At 42.4% G+C, this 21,868-nt stretch overlaps 1 protein-coding gene across 2 annotated transcripts in view; it reads left to right on the top strand.

The window, feature by feature from the left end:
• KIRREL3 (kirre like nephrin family adhesion molecule 3) overlaps positions 1–21,868 on the top strand; it is a 628,687-nt gene that overhangs the window by 391,434 nt on the left and 215,385 nt on the right. For both annotated transcript variants that reach the window (XM_075280134.1, XM_075280132.1), the window contains exons 3-4: positions 10,784–10,933; positions 11,374–11,523. In XM_075280134.1, the coding sequence (XP_075136235.1) occupies positions 10,784–10,933; positions 11,374–11,523 (300 nt within the window). The remainder of the gene's footprint in view (positions 1–10,783; positions 10,934–11,373; positions 11,524–21,868) is intronic.

Below are 21,868 nucleotides of genomic sequence, written 5' to 3'. Positions count from 1 at the left end.
AGCAACGGTGGCGAATTATACGCGGTCGGCCCCCCTTATCGATCACATGCTCCATCCTGTTTGTTGTTTAAAAGACTTAAGATGCGGACTACACTCGAGCCGAGGAGAAGACGACAATCACTTATAACTAGTGACAGCCTAGTCTTCTGCTTTACTGATCTGCTATTGATCCAAGGAGCCGTTATCAACCATTAGACTCCAGCAACAGCCTGTTGGCACTGTCAGATCTACTACATCACAAGAGGAATTTTAAAAGCCGCCAGTGCTCGGACGGGATATATATATCTGGTTTTACAGACTTTAAGAAGACTTCCACTTTTAAGTAGCTAAAACTTACTCAATATATAGCAAGAAGCTCTGTGAGTTTCTCATGGACTTCCATTCTCCACTGTTTATATAATCTCTGCTTGTTGTCAGTGAATGGATACTTTCTTGTTTACATTCAGAGGCTGAATATATAAAATATATATTATAATATATATACCGTACTTACTAGCCTCTGCCAGTGACTTCGTCTGTGGGTTGTTGGAGTGGATGATCCGCCTATATTCAGCAAATTGCTGCTATCGATGGTTTGCCTGCTCCGGCTTTTTCGCAGCTCTTAAGCTGGCCTGCTGCTGAACTTGTTCCTCACACCATGCCTGTGACTGTTCTGGCATCTCAGCAGCTCACTGGGATGCCATATAATGAGCATGTTGTTGGTGTTGATGATCCACCTGATCCAGCGTTTCGAGAGCTGTCAAGCTGGCCTGTTGCTGAATGTGTTCCTCACACTGTGCCCGGCATTGTTCCAGCATTTCAGCAGCTCGTTGGGACAGCATATAATGAGCGTGTTGTTGGCGTTGATGATCCGCCTGCTCCGGCGTTTTGGCAGCTCTCAAGCTGGCCTGTCACTGAATTAGTTCCTCGCGCTGTGCCTGTGATTGTTGTGTTGATGATCCCCCTCAGCTCCGCTTGAGGAGAACTCTGTTGACTTCTGGCTACCTTCATAGTTCTCGTTGTTTGTGACAAATTAGATTTTCTTTTTCCAAGCATGATTAAAGTTGATAAACTGCCAATTTGGATTAAAGGTGTTTGCCAATGTCAGTTTGTCTGCACTGCCTGGAGCAGATCAGATAATATGCAAATGTATGTTTACACAAACCACTGAGGGTTAGCTGTGTGTTTACACAGTGAGATAACAGCCCTGGGACCTGAGATAAGGCTGCTGCAGGAGCAGTGTAATATAGTATGTGAACATAAATTCATAACAGTCGTGAAGCCATGTCATTTATCGGGATAAAAAGTAGCCTATATTTTAATCAAGGTTACAATCCATCGGTGTGCCAAATTTCATTCAAATCTGTTCAGCCATTTTTGTGTGATCCAAACATCCAAACTTTCACATTTATAATATTTGTAGGATATTATACTCACATCTCTACAATTGTATCCAGTGTAGACAATCCTCTGTCAACTCTAGCTTTATACATTTTAGGATATATTCATTTGAACGTGTGCATGTGTGGGATCCAAGGTAATACAGTGATATCCATGTGCCGACTGTTCCTTCACGGACCGATTGATTTCCTTCATTGTGCCTGGGCCTCAAAACATGTAAAGGACCTTTTGTGAGTTTTGCACCGGGATCATGACCCCATACAGGATGCCTCTTTATATTATTTAAGTAATTAAGTAATAGGTTTAGATAGGTTTTCAGCCACTAGTTGTAAGCAAGAAAGTTCCTATTCATTGACAGCAAGCTAAGATTTTGATGCTGAATATTTTAAATACAAAGAAATGGTAAACTTATAAAACATATACTTTGGAGACCATACACCAGTACATATGAACGCTCATGTGGTTACGGTGTCTTGAGCTGGATACAAGGCCATGTTGTATATGGATACATATATGAGCATTTTTCCCCTTGTGCCATATGTTACACTAGAACATTTTGGTTAATCTGTGTTTGCAGAACAAGGGATAGAAGATCAAGTGCGTTTCTGTGATATAGGCAGCTAACTCAACTCAACTTTCCAAACAAGTCTGTCGTAGATGATGTAGAATGACCAAATATACAGAACAAACTGCTCTGCCTCCGAGTGATGTTCGGAATCAAACACCATGCTAACTTATTGTGTTCTCTGCACGAACAGTTGCCGCATCTCCCTAATGAGACCTGTCTAATCTTTGCATCCGTGTGAAATGGTCTTACGTGGGGAATTGAATAGTTCCTGTGCCAACAGCGACAGAACATCTGTTAATGCATACTGGGCGCACTGATATGTTCTCTAGTTAGAAACGTGCCGGGATGGATTTATAGAGATTTACCAATATACATGGTTCATGTCCATCTTTGCAGATAATCTATAAAACCCCAGGAATAACAATGTACTCCATATCGCCACCTTCTGGGTAGACCAGATATTGAAATAAGTTTATTTGCCAAGTATATAATAAAGCCTCCTTGGGTTCGGATTATCCAAAACCATTTGGATGTGTTTGTCCCAGCTCTTCAGTGCCTCCATTGCTAATGTTGAAGTTCATTCTGAAGCTCTAATACTTTATTTCTATTCCTGTGACGTTAAAACGCATTGGAAGTGGAAGAATTGATTCCATTTTATGCGTACTACTTTATGCCACACATTGAAAAACCTCTCGTTCGCTTAGCCTGCCAAATGGCAGAGGTTTTTACTCCACGTAAACGTCTGCAACGCATAAAAAAGAATGGCGGTTAGTAATTGTGCATCTCCAGTCTGTTCCAGGAACGTTCCTGCCAGCACCTGGGTGGCTGTACAGATAGCGATAACTTCAGCTTATAAATAAGACAGCGATGCAATGCTCGGCCATTTTATGGAGGCGAGGATGGCACATTTCTGGACGTTTTGTATTTTATAGAATCACATAAATTTTTACCGTGTGAGGGATTATGGAGAAAGGTTAATTCTGGAGCGGATCTGAGTGTCCGCAACAAGCAGAAATTCTAATTAGAGATTGTCCAATTTGTACAATTCTGAGGAACAAACTGGATCTAATGATCGACTCTGAAGATGGTGAGGATTATTACAAGATAATGTATAATATATACTTTCCCGTGTCTGCTCTGTCTTTGGGACCCTCATCTATATTATATAACTTCCTCCTCAATGCAGCAAGCCCTATACTATGTTAAGAAGCTGCAGTAAATCACCAAGCACAGGACATGTTCTTACTTTTATTGTCTTGCACAGACACTCTACACTCCCAGCATGCACTTGGTCTGGTGCCAAAGCCATAACTGTAACAGTGAGATTAAATGGTGTTGGCCTTTGCCTCCTGGAAAGCTGTGATGCTCAGTTTAAGGGCTGGGATTAAAAATGACTGATGTTCAGGAGACAGGACAATGAGCACAGAGACCTTGGTACACGATCAGTTGTAACAATATAATTATATGGTCATTACATCTATGATATTATCTGGTCTCATTAGATTTTATTAGCAGATAATAACAAATGCTATGAATCCCTTATTTACTAGACGCCTATGTATTAGGTTTCTTATTGCACATTAAATAAAATAAAACTAATAATAATCTTGCTAGTTTTGTCTTCTTTTAATACAATTCAGGCTTTTCTTCCTGTCCGGGGAGACGTCTTGTCTGCAGGATACATTACCTGATTGCGGTATCCCTCTTTCCTATCTCTATCACCGTTCTCCGTTTCCAGAGGCTAGACCTGGCGAGCTGCCAGCTATAGCTAGAAGGAGAATGGAATCACAATCAGTGATTGATGCGCCTGGCGAGAGGTTTTATGGGTTTGGGCCACAGTAAGCACCTTCCACTCATTGTCAATTTCCAACTAAAAATAGTCTGTGGTTTCAGAAGACATAAAATCCGCCACAGTTTACTATGCAGGGTGCCCATAGGGAGGATGCGGATGGGCGGGAAGCCTGGGCACCAACTTCCAAACCACAACATTGCCAGTTCTAAAAAGCCATGTTTCCCACTTACACAGTCATCTATAGCCAACAATTCTTAAGAGACGTCATAAAGAAAAGGCTGTATTATTACGGGCTGGATCCATGGAGGAGCTCCTATGGACTAGACTCATTGTCAGCAGCATTTATCGCTATCAGTTTTATTGCTCCATAAATCCCCTATCATAAATGTTTAATTACTTAGTGGAAGTCAGATAAGCTTTGTGTTTTCCTAGGGTTGTATTCACATTAGCTCTCCCCCAGAAATAATAAAACAGTCTCTCTCGCACTACCTATAGGTTGCAAGCCTGTAAACCAGGTTCAGTCTTGGCCTTCATTATTCTGCAGGTTTTTGGGTTTTTTTTAATGTATTCCTCCCCTTCCAAGAGCCATAACTTTTTGCTGTATACATTTAACTTATTGATGAACTCTTATTAACCCTTTCTGAAGACAAATGGTAAAAATTTGCAAATTCTAAAGTCTACAATAGCATGCGGTATAAATGATGTGTTTACTTTGCCTCTTCTGGATTCTAATAGGAGACCTACATTGTTATGATTCTGCTGCCATAGTAACCAGGGGCTTAACTACTGGGGTAGCAGTGGTAGCAACAGGGCCCAGGACATTAGGGGGCCTGGTGGGCTCCTGATGTGTTTATTTATTTTTTTTTTGATAGGCGTTAACTGCTGGAGTAACTCCAGCAGGTAAAGGACCCTATTTATGTACCGCGTCGCAACGCAAGCCCGGCTCACATGATGTCTGGTCCGTCATTAAAGATGGCCGACATCAGCAGAGAGTGCTCTGGAGCCTAGTAGAGGTAAGTAACAGTGTTTTTTATGTTTGTATCCTCCCCTGGATCTCCGATCATTATACTCTGGGGTCTCAAAATCAGCCTCCCTCCAAAGAAATAGTAGTGATCAGATGTCCCCAAAGATCTATTATGTCCTTTCACAATGCGAAAAAGAAAAAAATAAATAAATAAAAATGAATAGAAAAGTAAAAATAAATAAATAAATAAACTATGTCAATAACATGCGCTTATTACAGGTTCTAGCCCCACCCCTGACGACACCATCAAAAATAAAAATTACCGTAATGGAGAGTTAAAAAACATTTTAAAATTTTTTTAGTAGCACTTTGTGTTATTAAATTTCCCTCCTTTTTTGTTTAGATTTTCTTGGATATTAAAAAAAAATTAAAACACATGCAAAAATTAAAACAAAGCCTTATGTGTCACTGTAAAAAGATGCAGAACTTAGTTGAATCCAAATGGTAAAAGTGTTACAGTGTTAAAGTGTTACAGTCCTCAGTCCTTAGTTGAACCCAAATGGTAAAAGTGTTACAGTCCTCAAAAACGCACATACAAAAAAAACCCCTGAAAATGTGTCTGGTCCTGGACCAGAAATTGGCCCGGTACTGAATTAGCTAAAGAAATAGTGAGCAGATTATTACAGTGTTCCTCTTATTCCTGATACCTCATGATCTACATGAATGTGATGTAGAGAAGCATTTCTTGGGGTGAGAACATGTAGTGAATGAATGGCTATTTTAGTAAATTACATTTCTTTCTCACATGGTGACAGTCAATTCATGTTTGAACCCAAGACAGAAATGGGGAAAGTGTGAAGTAGCTGACTTTTTCCCATAGGAATGCATTGACCAGTTCTGCCTGGAGGAGGCGGAGTCTAAGATCGGTCCACAGCAGTCTCCATTGTGGTCTGATCTCAGATGTAGCAGTGTTGAGCACACAGCTCTGCTACACCTGAGATGTAGCAGAGCTAGTCGTGCGCTGAGCTCTTCTACACCCGAGATGTAGCTGAGCTGAGTGTTCGCTGAGCTCTGCTACACCAGAGATGTAGCAGAATTAAGTGTGTGCTGAGCTCTGCTACACCAGAGATGTAGCAGAGCTGAGTGTGCGCTGAGCTCTGCCACACCAGAGATGTAGCAAAGCTGAGTGCCGGAGGAGGCGGAGTCTAAGATCGGTCCACAGTCCGATCTCAGATGTAGTAGTGTCGAGCGCATTGACCAGTTCTGCATGGAGGAGTGTCAACTCTGCTACATCTCTGGTGTAGCAGAGCTCAGCGCATGGCCAGCTCTGCTACATCTCAGGTGTAGCAAAGCTGTGCGCTCAGCACTGCTACATCTGAGATCGGACTGTGGACCGATCTTATACTCCGCCTCCTCCGGCACTCAGCTCTGCTACATCTCTGGTGTAGCAGAGCTCAGCGCACACTCAGCTCTGCTACATCTCTGGCGTAACAGAGCTCAGCACACACTCAGCTATGCTACATCTCTGGTGTAGCAGAGCTGTGCGCTCAACACTGCTACATCTGAGATCGGACCACAATGGAGACTGCTGTGGACCGATCTCTGGAAGAACCAGCGTTGATTTGCCGAATGCTGTACTCTGTATAGCTTTCGGCCAATCAACGCTGGTCAATGCATTCCTATGGGAGAAAGTCAGCTCCCGCAAATCGCAAGCTGACAGGGATCCCGACGAGATAGTGGCGTAATACAGGTACTTGGGCATGTTAGATGCCCCCAGGCATGCTTCCCCTGCTGTCTCAGTTGCATTCCAGGGTGTTGGCATCATTTCCTGGGGTGTCATAGTGGACTTGGTGACTCTCCTGAGTCGAAGTGTGGCTTCCCCTGAAACAAAGCATTTTTTCCCCATTGACTATAATGGGGTTTGATATTCGTTCGAATAGTCGAATATTGAGCGGCTATTCAAAACGAATATTGAATCTCGAATATTTCACTGTTCGCTCATCTCTAATGCCTACATGTCCTTCCTATAAAGCTCATTCCTTCCTTTCACTGCTCATTATTTTGGAGAGGGCAATGTAGTTCTCAAGAATATACACTTTCTTTACAAGCTTCCTATGTGTGTGTGTGTATATATATATATATATATATATATATATATTATATATATAGTCATTCATTTGTATATTCTAACTATGGCAGTAAAATGTAAAGGTTAGGCTGTAGATATGACAGTAAATGGCAAGCTGATATGTCACTAGAGGACAGACTGTACATGTCACAGTAGAGAGCTTACTCTTGACATGACGCTAGAGGTCGGGCTGTAGATATGATACTAAATGGGAGACAGTAGATGTGACACTAAGGAGGAAACTATAGACATGACACCGGAGAGCAGAATCTAGACATGACGCTAGAGGTCAGGCTGTAGATATGGCACTAGAAAGAAGATTGTAGATACAACAGTAGAAGCAGGCTGTAGATGTAACGCTAGATCAGTGGTTCTTAACCTTGTTTGAGGTACCGAACCCACCAGTTTCATATGCACATTCACCGAACCCTTCTTTAGTGATAAATCAAATATGATTTATTTCCAAATTCAAGACATAGGTACTGTATATGTTTTTTTTACTTGTACACAAAATGGTTAAGAACCACTGCACTAGAAGGTAGGCTGAACAAATTCCCCGTTTGACACTTGACCCCCATTGTATTAAATATTCTGTATACCCCTTCATATTTAAATAAAATTCTTAGAGCCCCTCTATACTATATATTACATATATAAATTGGGAGGATGATCCTATTTGTGACCCCTTACTTCAGCATTTGAGGGTTGAACCTCATTTATTTCTAGATCTCCTGGTTACTAGGACTGTCACATTTTTCTGACATTTAGTCTTGATCATTGTGCTGATGAGTTTGGTTTTCTGTTTCTTGGGGATAATCTGTCTCCTTTGAGAAGGTTATTTTGCAAGGTGTTATAAATGTGAGGTTATCGGATCACCATGTCTTCTGGATGATGAAGATGATGATGACCTACTGTCAGCCGCACATACAGTTCTGTAAAAAATCTAACCCTTATTATTGTGTATGGGGACACTGATCTAGAGAAATGTCATATAGACTAAGAATACAGTTAATTTAACCAAACAGTTGATTCCAGATTTCATAAAGAAATATTTGTGATTTATAATCTGGGGATTAGATGGATTCTACATGATGTACATGGATCTTCACATCACCCATTTTGGTGTTTGAAAATATCTGCAACAGATCTGATACACATGGACTCATCTAATACCTGTATGTGAAAAACTAACTGTCCCTTTACTCTTAATACATGGTTGCACCAAATATAGAAGCAAAAATGGCAAGTAAACGCTTCATATAATAGGTCTCAGTCTGTGTGTTATTCAGTCCTGGGGAAAGAGGCAAAGGTTAGGTTCACACAGTGGAAAGTAAAGAGGAATTTCAGGTGGTCTTGCACCGAAAACTCTTCTCCAAACTTTGGCCCTTTCATCCATCAGAAGAAAGCTGAAACAGAGCTGAATTATCCATGAAATCTGTGGCAAGATTGAGCGCCCTGAAAAAAAAAAATCCATGTTATGGGAAGTAGAATCCACTCCAAATTCATCCATATGACTGGACCCAAATACTTTGACACAGCACCAGTGTTTGGGGTGAAGTAGCTCAATTCCTTGATAAATACAGCATCGTACCGGCACCATTTTTCTCAGCTGGATTAATACATGAACCCTACTGTGTCTCATACAACATGTGTACATGGAATCATTTCTACATTCATCATAGGAATAGCTTTCATCCCTTTGTGATGATAGAATTGTTGACCATCGCTTCCTCCAGGTTAATCAATAATTGTGTGATTGTACAAGAGGCGTCTTATATAACACAAGGCAATTTCTGCCTTTCATTGTCCATCGCATCTTTGTCCTGTAGATGCCTCAATCAAAAGGTGGTGGAAAGAAAGGGCCTGGAGTCAAACACTCGAGGCAGACGTAATGCCAGAACACACAGACCTCCCACCGCAATCATCGCTCCCAAAGAAACAATCAATTCACCAGTAATACTTCCACAGAAAACATGTTATTAAGTTGTACTTGGCGCTATTGTTCATATGAGGGCTTGCAATTTAAATAAAGCCGAGATTATTATTATCATTTTTTTATGAACTTGGAAAAGAGATTTTTCTGTTCTGAGCGATGTAGATAATAACATTCGGATTTTATGCAAAAAAAAAAAAAAAACGTCTCGCCTTGTGTTCATTTTTAATTCATTAGTAGATTGTAGACATTGAATTCAGTTGCTGAGCAGTATACAGAGCAGTGTCTAAAGTTAGAGGGAAAGCTTCAACAGGGGAAATATGACGGCATCTGCCATGTCTGGCTGTAACCCTATAGATCAGGGATGTGGTGCGCAGAGTAACATGGCTGCGTAGAGGTTGTTGGTGTCCCAGTATCTGGGAAGGGGGGAAATAAGCTGTTTTAATGCATTTTTTTATTTTACAGATGTAACATGTTAAATACATTTTTTTAACTTGTAAAATTAGGAAACTTAATCAAAATTATTTTCCAGTTTAGTTTTCATGCAGTTTTAACTGCACCATGTAAATGTAGCCTCAAATCTACACCATCCTATACAACCCATCCAAGCACCTCCACCCAACACATATTAGGCTGCTCAGCTATGAAGAATTAATGTAAGGAAATTGCTAGAACAGTAATTTCCCAGTAGCTGCTGATGAACCCTGGTGGGAGGGGCACAAGAGACAGTGAGCCCTAAGCTGAACCCACCGCTGTCCCTTCCTGCTTGCCGGTCCTATCCTAAGCAATAGGTGGCAACTGGTCAATGGGCCCTTCCTATATAAATGATAACACAGGATGAAGACAAGACAAACAACAACAATGGGAGGTCAGCAACGCAGTACAGAATCAAAATCCAAGAGAATAGTCACAAGGGTAAGCCAAAGGTTAGAGGTAACCAATAATAGAACCAGAAGAGGAGCTTAGCAGGGCAGAAACTCAATAACCAGCCAGTAAGTGAGGGCCAATGGCCTGTATATAGGAAGCCAAAGACCCGCCCTAGGCTGGATTGGAAGACAGGCTGTCAATCACACAGGCAAGACTAGAATTAACCATTACATGAACAGAGGGAAAGAAGGTGCAGGAGATGGATGTGGTGGAAATTCAATTACTAAGATAGAGCAGTGTTCACACAGTGCAACGAAAAACACTAAGCAAGGAATCAAACTGAACTCGCCTCCTGCTCCTCAGTGTGTGAGTGGAGGGTGGCACAGAGATCTTAACAGGCAAAGACGTTACAATTAAAGGTGTCCTCATTCCACTCTGGCAGGAAACATTGGGCACTCCTTATAGCAAACAAGTGCGCAGCCTAGTGTGCATGATGTCACATCTGCTGCAAGCTATAGTAAACCCAAGGATTGTTTTTATATCTGTGGGGTAGTGTAGATTTAGGTCATTCCCAGCAGGTTCTCATGGCACCCCAGTTGGGAATGTCGGTTATAGACAATAGCCTAATATAAAAATAAATATTTCAATTTTATTCTATATACAGGTCTTGCACAGCGTGAGTCATTCTGTAAAGTTGTTTGGTTGGTGAAACTAGTCAACATTTTGCAGCGGGTCCTTCAAGTTTTAAACTCCATCTATGGATAGAAAGGATAGAAATCATGTTAATATTCCATATGAAAAGCTACAAAGTTGTATATTGTGAAGGGTGGAGCTCTCTTGTGGTTGGTTGGAGGGTCCATCTATCTACTCTGATATTCCCTGTGTATTATGTAACTATTCCAGGACAGGTCTGGGAAGGGAGGATTTGCCGCTGTTTGTTTCACTAGAATGGTTCAAGGCCATAACTCACAATTTCTAAGCTATGTCTTCATCTTAGATTATGAGACTTTGTATTTGTGAAAAAAAAATAATAATAATTAGTATTTGTGGAAAAAATTAATTCCTCAGGTGACGTGATCATAATAGATGCTGAAGTGTTTTTTGCTTGCAGATGACAATAACAATGATCTTTGTCTGTTCTCTTTCTGTAGGTCAGTCCTCGTCCTTCACCCAACAACCACAGGATCAAGTAGTTGTGGCGGGGAGGCCAGTGAGCTTACCCTGTGCTATCCCTGGTTATCATGGCGTCGTACTCTGGATCAAAGATGGATTGGCATTAGGCGTTGGAAGAGATCTTTCTGGTATCAAACATCCATTATTACTAATGTAGCTTCATTCCTATGGGATACTTAATTTTTGCTTAACAATATTTCATACTAGTAGATGTTTTTGGCCTTGTATTGTTATCATTTCTGGCAGAACAGAAGTCTAGCATACTTGATAGTTGTACACCCCCAAATCTGCCACTTTCAGGAGGCTTCCCATAAACAGTATTTGAATCTTCAGCTCCATCATGGTTTGATGACATCATCACTAGCATCATCATGATCTGTCTAGGACTGTAGATCTGCCTGTAGGCTGAAGTCTAGAAAAAGGTGTCAGGGAGACTCCAGGATGGTGGCTTTTAGGGGCAGGTGATGTGTGCTGCAAACCCAAAATTTTTAGTTGCTGTAACATCTTAGTTGTGTTTCTTTGCATCTGAGACTTCATGATGGGTTGATAATTCTTATATCTGATTTAGGCTATCCACGATACTCAGTAGAGGGAGACCACTCATCTGGGGAACACCACTTAAAAATTCAACGTGCAGAACTTCAGGATGACGCATTATATGAATGTCAGGCTATACAAGCTGCCATAAGATCACGGCCAGCAAGACTCACTGTCCTGGGTAAGTGATTTATTTCCTTTTGGATCAGTGTATTGCTTACATAGAACCTTTCATCCAATAGCTCAAGATTTTGCACCCTTTAATAGGTGCAGCTCCACTGATTTTGACACAGTTTAATTTATTTCTGTAGCCCCCACTGTTCCTGAGCAATGAGTGCAGTTAGTTTTGTGCTTAATATTTTACTTAGGCTTTCTGCTGTGAAGTGAGTGGTTTCAGGTATGAGCAGAGAAGAGGGCGTGATTTTGAGGTTTCTGATACTGTCCATTTAGAAAGTTGAAAGCCTAATTAGCTTATCAGGCTTGGGGACAGTGAGGGTACAGCAAAAATGTCAACTGCCTCAGAATCAATGGAGCAGTGCCTAAAGGAAACAACTGGAGTTGGAGGAGGTGGTGAACAGTTCTCTTTAATGTATCTACTGACATGCCATGAGTGGTTTTAGGTTTACTGTCCCTTTAATTTTGGTGTTGCTCTCTGACAGTTTCTCTTAATATTATAGGGTATATTAAATCAATACAGGTTATTCCTATCTGCAACAGATTTGTACAACATGATCTGACCACAGCCACAAGTAACAGCATACAAAGTGAAGAAAAGAGGTTTCTTCAGGATTCTGAGCTTAAAGCTTATTACCAGTAATAGATGTGAGATCCATCATTCTGCTCACTCATATTGTATTATTGTCGAAGTTAAAAAAAAGTAATAGAGAGTGGAGAAGAAGCGGGGCATCATCTTCCTAAGTTATTGGTCACTCTAGTAGGGTCATTTAGAATTTTTATATTTTCACATGTATTCATATAGACACACATATACGCTAAAAGCCGCAGCCACACTTAGGGAGGGTTCACACGGGGTTACGTGCCGCGTGATGTGGCACGTAGACGCCGCGTGAGCTTTTGCGCTCCCATTGTTTTCAATGGGAGCTGGTACCGTATATCCAGCCACCGCAAAATCACGGCCGCAAAATAGTGCCGCGTATACAGTACCGGCTCCCATTGAAAACAATGGGAGCGTATACGGCCCGCAAAAGCTCCCGCGGCGTCTACATGCCACATTACGTGCCAAAAGACATCGTGTGAACCCGGCCTTAGGCCTGGTTCACATCTGCATTCGGCCATTTCATTCCCCTCCACATGAATGTGGAGAGAAAAGTCCTACAAGCAGCACTTTTCTCTCTGCATTTTTCTTGCAGAAACCACACAGACCCCATTATAATCTATGGGGTCCGCGGGTTTCCATTCGGGAGGGGGGTCCCCAAGTGAACACACTGAATGGAAACCCATGCGTAGATGTGAACCGGGCCTTATACTGTTTTTATTGGAATTAAGGTACTTTAGAAGCATGATGAGGTTATCACAGCTGGAAATATCCCAGATAAGATAAGATTGAGATAGTGGGGGAAGATATTTCTCTACACACAGACTTCCTGTGGGGTCCTTGCAGCAATATTTTCCCAGACTGGACAATCTGATTACAGATGACACTGATTGCTCATTTCCTATAAGTCGGTCAGTCATCTATTGGATAAAAGTGATGCTCTTTTGTGCATGCTCAGAGATATAACCTAGACTATTACATTACAAGGTGAACGCTCTTCGTGGCAGATGAGGGCCTTAAACAACCAGTCTATGTATAGCAAATGGGAAAACCTCTTAAGCTCATGTAAATGGCCCTTATCTGCGGGATGTTCTCAGAGCCCACTTACAGGACGCTGAATCAATACCCACGATGAGACTGAAATATTTATCTCTGCGGAGAGGATGCAGATTTGTCACGTCGCTGGTGACTAGAACCGCCGCTCCTCATTATGTAAATTGTGACTTTAAAGCGAGAACGGCGTTAAGCCTAAAAAAAACATGATGAGTTGATAAGAGTTGGGAAAAAATTGATTGAGATGAAATCATTGGGTGATTTTTGAGGCAGCGCAGCTCATTAGCTGTGTGAATAAGCCCTGATGTTAATTAAACAGAGTTTGGAGAAATTCAAACATGACGGATTTCTGAGTAAAATGCTAGGTAAACATTTTTGGCTGAATCACTAGGGTTTTGACTGCGCCTGCAGATCAAAGCTGCAAGAGGTGGGAGGGGGCTGCATAGCTAAAGAGGCAGGACCCTATAGCCGAGGGGATATTGTCTGAGGGTATATATGTATCATCAGCATGTCTGCAGCCCACCATAGGAAGCTTGCTGGGGGCCCTGCTCGTCGGGCCAACGTCACAAGGCTCTCTGAGACACTCTCTAATTAGCGCTAAGTTTGTTTCTAGAGCTTCAGACAAATTACTTACTGCTTTGTGGCATTTTAACGTGTTCCCAGGAGGGACAGACAAATAACAAGAGATGAAGATGAAAACTTTCAACCAACGTGAAGTTCTGAGGCGGGGGTAGAGAATGATACTTAAGACATATAGAAAAAAAATAAGTGAATAATTGTGGTCAAAAGCTGACTGTAAGAGGGGCAATGAAAATTAGAAAAATTAATGAAATAGTGATTAAAGGGGGGGACAGATACAAATAAGAGAAAGAGATATGAGATAGATAGATAGATAGATAGATAGATAGATAGATAGATAGATAGATAGATATGGATATATTAGGGAGATATATGGAATTGATGGACATCAACAATTATTTCTCTGAGATCATTGCTGAAGACTTTCCTCCTTGGCATTGTGTTAAGACTCTGCTGAATGATCCAAACCAGTAAATTGCCAAATTGTCTGCTTTTAACCCCTTCCTGACACCCAGGTCTGGGGAGTTTTGTGGGTGACAAATTCCAAAAGTTTATTTTGGGAATTTTGGTTCAAATCTGTTTCTAAACAAATCTGGTTGCTAGTCCTGATATGTAAAACCATAGAATTCAAAGAGGCCGTACTTTGTTTTTCTCTTAACTATAGATATGCAATGGATAGCTAGATATGAGATGGATGCAGTGGCGTAACTACCGCCATAGGAACGGAGGCAGCTGCCACAGGGCCCGGGACATTGGGGGCCCGGTGACAGCCGCTACCGCTGCTATCATTATACTCGGGGGTCTTTTAGGACCCCCGAGTATAATGATTGGCAGACCGGGAGAGGTAAGAAACATAAAAAACATGTTATTTACCTCTCCACGATCCTGCCAGGCCTCCTTCCTGACGTCTCTGACGTCACATGAACCCGGCCTGCGTCCCGGGTCATGTGACGTCCGACGGCATTGAACAGCAGAGAAGACCGCGTAGGAGCCGGGGGACAGGTAAGTAACAGTAGTTTTTTTATGTTTTTATTCCCCCGGGTCTCCGATTATTATACTCTGGGGTCTGAAAAGACCCCAGAGTATAATAATTGTTTATGGGTGTCCATAGTGGGACATAATAGTGTTGCAGGGGCAACTATGGGAGATAATACTGTTTGCAGGGGCCACTAAGGGACATAATACTGTGTGCAGGGGCCACTATGAGGGATAATACTGTTTGCAGGAGCCACTAAGGGACATAGTACTGTATGGAAGGGCCACTATTGGGGATAATACTGTGTGCAGGGGCCACTATGGGGGATAATACTGTGTTAAGGGGCCACTATGGGGTATAATAGAACGCGCAGAAATGTGTAGGAGGGGCTCGGTCGAGGTCTTCAGCGTCGGTGTCGGTCGGGGAGGGGGGCCCATGTCAAAAGTTTGCCACGGGGCCCTGCCATTCCTAGTTACACCACTGGATGGATGGATAGATAGATAGATAGATAGATAGATAGATAGATAGATAGATAGATAGATAGATATTAGAGAGATACGAGCAGTTAATCCTTTTTTTGCCTCAAAATTTTGTAGTTCATCCTGTTTTTGGAACTAGATAGATGGATATAAGAGATATTATACATAGGTAGATACAGTAGATAAATTCTTAGGCAAGCAGTGTAATCTCTTCAATATATACATTGGTGAATGGGGCTTCACTATTCAATATGCTACTAAACGTGCAGTGTTCTGAATATCAACAGCGTCCCTGACCAATTTAAAGATTTAGCAGTCTGTGTGCATTGCGGCCCCTTCAAACATGCCTGAACGGCTAGGGTGCTAGGAGTAGATAAGAGGATAGACCATCAGTTTTAAATGATGGAATAACTACTTTAAGTCACTGCGGAAGATACATTAAAACTGAGCAAATCGCCTGCGTATGTCTGCTGTGTACCAAGTGTTGCCTTCTCCACATACTAGGTGCTGTGCTTTGTTCTATAAAGGGTTACTTCGGGTAGGTCAGGTACACCATACCATCTGTAAATTGATGGCTGACCTCTCAAATCAGTATGGTTGGTGAGAAAGCTTTGTACTTGCAGACAGTAAATCAATGCTACTTGTACAGAGACAACTACAATGGCTTGACAAGGGCAAGGCAGGGGTAAGTGTGTAGGTACGCTGCTGAGTGGCATGAGTCTTCTCCAGCCTCAGCAATAATAACTTGCTCTGTTGTACCTGGAAACACCTGGGACCAGCTCCTTTCAAGAGCAAAAGATTACACTCACAATGATCAATCAATGGGAAGCGCATGAATGGAGCCTCGCTGCAGTATCAGATCGCCTGTGGAACAAGGGCTGAGGGGATGGCAGCACTTATTAGGATCAGTGTAGTCAGGGCAAACCACAACTGAATGTGTAATGTTAGGGGTCAATAGATAGAATGCACTGTGCAGGGGCAGGGGAGGTCTCAGGCTGATGATAAATAGCATGATAACAGAGAGCAAGTGCAGAGATCACTCCGCTATAAGGACTTATGTCACTATCCATGGCACATAGATACAAGGACAGCCCAGGAGATCACTGACATTAATATGTCCTTTATATCATGACATGTGAAGCTCCTGAACTAAAGACTGAACAGATCTTGTCAGATCTTTACAATCTCCATTAAAGCCCGTCACTGGTTGAAGCTTACCTGATATATTTTCTTTGTTGTCAGTCACATATACGATTTAAGTTGCAGCTATGATCAGTGACTCCGGCTTAGGTGCATTTTCTGTTGGAGTATATGGTAGTTTATCTCATTAGGATACTACTATTCAAATGAAACAACGTAGAAATGGGGCTCCATTACACATTTGTCACTGGGACCCATGAGCTTCAAGTTACGCCTCTCCTAGCTGCCACAATTTGCACACAGTAAGTAAAGGAAAATCTGCTCCATAATATACCCTCCCACTCAGTGCCACTTAAAAGGGTTTTACAGGGAAAAAATATATATTTTAAATTGGCCTGGGGCAGTAAAAAAAATTAAAAAATAATACTCACTTCTCCCTGGTGCGCTGACATCTCCCAGCGTGGTCTGGTCCCCCCAGTCCATTTTAGTCTTCTGGAGAAAGTTCCCGAGACATGTGGCTATCAATGAGCAGCCTCAGCGAAGGGCACATGACGTCACTACCTCAGCAGCTTTAGCTGAAGGGATCCAGAACGTCACAGCTGGAGAGCAGTTTCATTTTGTGAAGACACCTGAGCAGCAGGACCGGAGCGTTCTGGGAGGACACCAGCGTACCAGGGACAGGTGAGTATGATTTTTTTGTCACCTTCCCCAGCCTATTTTAAAAATATTTATTTCGGACAACCTCTTTAAGGTGAGATAGAAAGTTATTATTCATGAGCAGAAGCCTCAGTCTGTGACTCTCCATCTCTTAAACTAGACTTGTGCTCACTTCCCTCTCTATAGGCTGATTTTAGGAGCTGTAATATGACACTTCTGTCTCATTACACTCAGCAGAGATTTCACAGTGAAAGTCAGTTTAGCAGGGAGGGGAGCAGGAAAAGTGCCAGTTAAGTGGAGAAAGAGGCATTTTATTCTGATCAGGTGTAATACAAAGTTTCTTATATTCATTTGTGCTATTCATTTGTGCAAAGTTTATTGAAAAATTACTGAGAGTTTACTATGACTAATCCTTGAGTTATACATTATATTCAGATATTCACTAGACTCACTGATCAGGACTATAGAAAGTTCGGGTGACATATTCCACAAGAACTGTAGAGAGCCTTATTCTTTGTCGCTTGACTTTTCTAGAATGTTTCAGGGTTTTCCTATAGGGGGTAGAGAGGTAGCAGTTGCTTCCAGGACCTGCAGGCTGAGGGGGCCCAAAAGCCTCTCTACAACACAATAAGATACCAGTACTGTGCATAGCATAGGGGACCCTGTTACAGATTTTGCATCTAGCCCTAAGTACTTCTAGTTATTAGAGATGAGCGAACACTAAAATGTTCGGGGTTCGAAATCCGATTCGAACAGCCGCACACTGTTCGATTGTTCAAACGGGTTTCGAACCCCATTATAGTCTATGGGGGGAAATGCTCGTTTCAGGGGTATGCAACATTCGATCAAATTCTACTTACCAAGTCCATGCGTGAGGGTCGGGCTGGATTCTTCTCCCTGCGCAGCGTCCCCCGCGTCCTCTTCCGGCCTTGAATTCACTCTGCTAGGCATCGGGCCTGGGCAGAGCCGACTGCACATGCCCGCACTACAACCGGACATGCGCAGTCGGCTCTGCCCAGGCCCGATGCCTAGCAGAGTCAATTCAGAGCCAGAAGAGGATGCGGGACGCTGCGCAGGGAGAAAGGTAAGAGAAGAACCAGCGTTGATTGGCAATGTATAGCATTCTGCCAATCAACGCTGGTTCTGCATCGAATCTTAACTTCGAACAGCTAGTAGTACTCGATCAAGTACGAGTATTTTGAATACCGTTGTATTCGATCGAATACCTACTCGATCGAGTACTACTCGCTCATCTCTACTAGTTATACCTAAGTCTTGTTCAGGGCAAGGGGTTTTGGGAGGTCAAAGGGCAAATAGTTTGTATAGTTAGATGACTGCATAATAGAACATAAATAGATTGCAGATATAAATGTATAGCTATATGTTATCAGATCACAGCAGTCTCTTTCCCATATATCAGTGTGTCAGTGTAGTAATCCTCTGTCTCATTACAGCAGATCTGGCCTCCTGGTGGTGCAGGGCAGGGGTTAACGCATTTCTCACCTGCAGAAACTGATGTTCTGTGTAAGAAACATTTACGTTCCGTCCTTTTGCAGAAGACAAGTGAAATTGCTTTACTTACATACCTATTAAGCCTTTTTCGCCGGGGTATGTCCTCTGAACTCTGCTGCCAGCTTTCATTTAGCTGGTGATCTTGTGTCTTGCCAAGTTCTGTGCTCTGGAAATTCATCCAAAGCAGCTTTCTCAGATGGAAGCAGAGACATGAAAGAGTTGGTGTCCTGGGGCCAAACTCACCGTATCGCAGGATGACAGATCATGCCCGTCTACAAAAACACATAGCCAACCTGCAAAATCATATTGCTGCACATGAATCTTACCAGTGCCCTGGACTTTACCAGATGCAAAAAACTGAAATGCGTGGATGTGGGATATTTTTAAAAAGATTAAATAGAAATTAAAATAATTTTTCATCGTTGAACTAAATTCTCTTCTAGGATCCCTGTAGATGGCAGTCAGATGCAGTATAGCTACCTAGGATCACACGGCTGATGTCATGCATTTAACTAGTCTGGATAAGAGGAGGACAGTAGCTATGTTCATCCTGAGCGCCCAATTTTTGAACAGAATGCTAAAGTCACAGTGAACACTGACACATAAACAGCAGTAGGAAGGAGAATGTAGAATCCAGCCTTATGTAACATTGATGATTTTATGCTATTCAGAGAAAGCTGTATGAGTATGATAAGCCATATGTGTGCTGTGCTGTATAAATCTAATATTTTGAAACCCCTCCCCCAATTGTAGTATTTATTGTCCTGGGGGCAAATGCTCTTTTAAATGTTACTTGGGCTACCACTGGTCAGATGAAGCTTGTATTTCTGGGCACTGGAGCTGGCTGAGCGCTGGCCATCTAGTCTTGCGCTGTGTATATATTTAGCATTCTGTGCTCGACATAATTTGTAAATGAATTTTTACGCACATTTAATTGAGACGGTTAACTATTTGGAGAGTAAAACGGAGAGGGGGATTCTTTAGTCGGCTATAAATGTCTCATTAGTTATGACATGTTTTCCATAGAGAGCTGTCTGGGAATAGAGACTGGAGTGAGACACGCTGATTGTGACTGATGTGCATTTTCTGCATGGTTAGAGACGCCGCCTGTCAATCACTTAAAATTCATTTAACGGGGAGGTAAAAGGTGAAATGGTGTCTGTGATGGAATGAGGTATGAGCCTGATGCAGGAAGTCTGCAAAGTATTCAGCTCATCTGTGCTAAAGTTCATTTTCTGTCGTACCAGAAAGCATCGGTATTGACGCCTGCAGCACCACCTGTGACTTCTGGTATGTCACTACACAATAAAAATGCTGCAGCTTTTTAATATAGTTGCCATTTCTTTGGTCTGCAAAACCCATGTATGCTGTCATTGAATGGAAAACATCATTCATCATCAAATCCATCCTCCTAATACTTCTCACAGTTGAGGGTTTGTTACAATTGTATCCGGTCTAAACAGTCCCCTGTAGCTCTGCGAACTAAGGACCATGGACAATAGACTGATACATTTTTACCCTAAGGCCCCACATAGCAAAAAAGCACTGTGGGAGAGACCATTGTGGCAACACGATTTTTCCAGCAGTGCTTTGCACAGAAAATTCACAAAGATTTTTTCTGCTGACTTTCTGCTTCAATTATACCTATAGGGAAACCACTCGCGTTTCTGTAGGTATAAGTGACATGCTGCGATTTCCAAAATTTTCCCATAAAGTGGGGATGGAATTCGCTAGAATCTCATCGACTTTGCTGTGACTGTAAGACACCATAGGTCTTTCCGTGGTGTTTCCGCCCCATGCAACAAAAAAAGTAGCTTTTCTGCAATGTGAGATCTTAGGCTGCCTTCACATGATGTAACGCTCTGCTCATTTTGTCCATTTTACGTATTTTCGCGTTAAAAAAAAAAAAGGCATTGAACTCAATGGTTAACTACATTTTAAACATGTATTTTTACATGTGTAAAATGGACAAAATGAGTGGAGCGTTACATCGTTTGAAGGCAGCCTTAGTCCAACTCTAGAGCTCTACAGCCCCTTGTGAAACTGTTCCCATTGTGAATATTTTGTGCAGTTTGAAGTGTAGGATGTGACGTTTGTGTAGTCTACCACAATTTCTTCTCTCTGGAAATCATGGGCAGAAATAAGATAGATGGCAAGTGCTGACTGCATGGGTCAAACACTATTGATAAAAGACTCCTCCACCCCAATTACCATAAGTGATGACGAGACGTGTTCTGCTGATATTCTGCCTCACACCCTTCGCTCAAGCACTATTCACCGGTCAAGTTTAAGAATCTCTCTCCAGGCAAAATAGATTAGTTTAAGTAAAAGAACCAGTGATTATGGCACTAGAGCTCACTCCAAAATCATGGGGATGTGAACAGACGTGGCACTTATGTATCTGTTGGGCTCTGAGTGTGTTGCCTCTGAGCTTTCTGTTTGACATATATGCCAGGAACAGCTCCTTACGTCAAACATATCCATAGCGCTCCATTCACCCAAAGGAGGCAAAACAATCGTCCTTTTTCCCTCTGTCTGTGTAGCATTACATTGGCATACCGTTTGTCAAATGTATAGGAAAGTACAATAGACTATCATGTAGAAAAGGACGCTGCATTTGTGTTATATCATTTAAGTTACCCCTCTGAATATCTAAACCAGGGGTCAGCAACTATCAGCACTCCAACTGCTGTGAAACTACAACTGCCAACATATTCCATTCACTTCCATGGGAGCTCTATGAACAGCAGAGCAAGTGTGCATGGAGTGCCGAAGGTTGCCGACTCAAATTGTACCAAGACTCTTCCTCCCCCCTTTCTTCTTTGCTGCGGTATTTGAGCCAAAGTGAGGAGTCAGTTGTGCAGAAGGGCAAAGTATAGGAGCTTCCTACATATTTCTCATTCCTTTTGTAGCAGGGGCATAAATAGCAAAGACTGGGTCCCATCTCAATCTTTTCACTGGTCCCTCCCCCCACAGCATAGCACTCACTTTCTTGGCCCCCACACAGTATACTGTAAAGTCCCTTTTACACACACTATAATGACTCATTTGGCTTCCACACAGTACAATGCCCCTTAGTGGTCTCTGCACAAAGCACAATGTCTCATAGTGGCCCCTCTAAATAGTATAATGTCATATTGCTGCCCCTCCACACAGTATAATGTCCCACAGTAGCCAGGGGTGAACCTGCCCCCTTCGCCGCCTGAGGCGAACTACAGAAAGCTGCCTTCCCCCCGGGAGGAGGGGGCAGAGCGGAGGGGGCGTGGTTGAGCGAAGGGGGCATGGTGGAGTGAAGGGGGCGGGGCTTAGTGCCGTTCGCAGGCAGAGACCAGGCACGGAGAGGACCTGCTCTCTG

The sequence above is a fragment of the Leptodactylus fuscus genome, chromosome 6 (genome assembly GCF_031893055.1).
Source record: "Leptodactylus fuscus isolate aLepFus1 chromosome 6, aLepFus1.hap2, whole genome shotgun sequence".
Taxonomy (NCBI): Eukaryota; Metazoa; Chordata; class Amphibia; order Anura; family Leptodactylidae; genus Leptodactylus; species Leptodactylus fuscus.
Note: the sequence above shows the minus strand (reverse complement) of the source record. Positions and strands in the feature narration are given on the sequence as shown.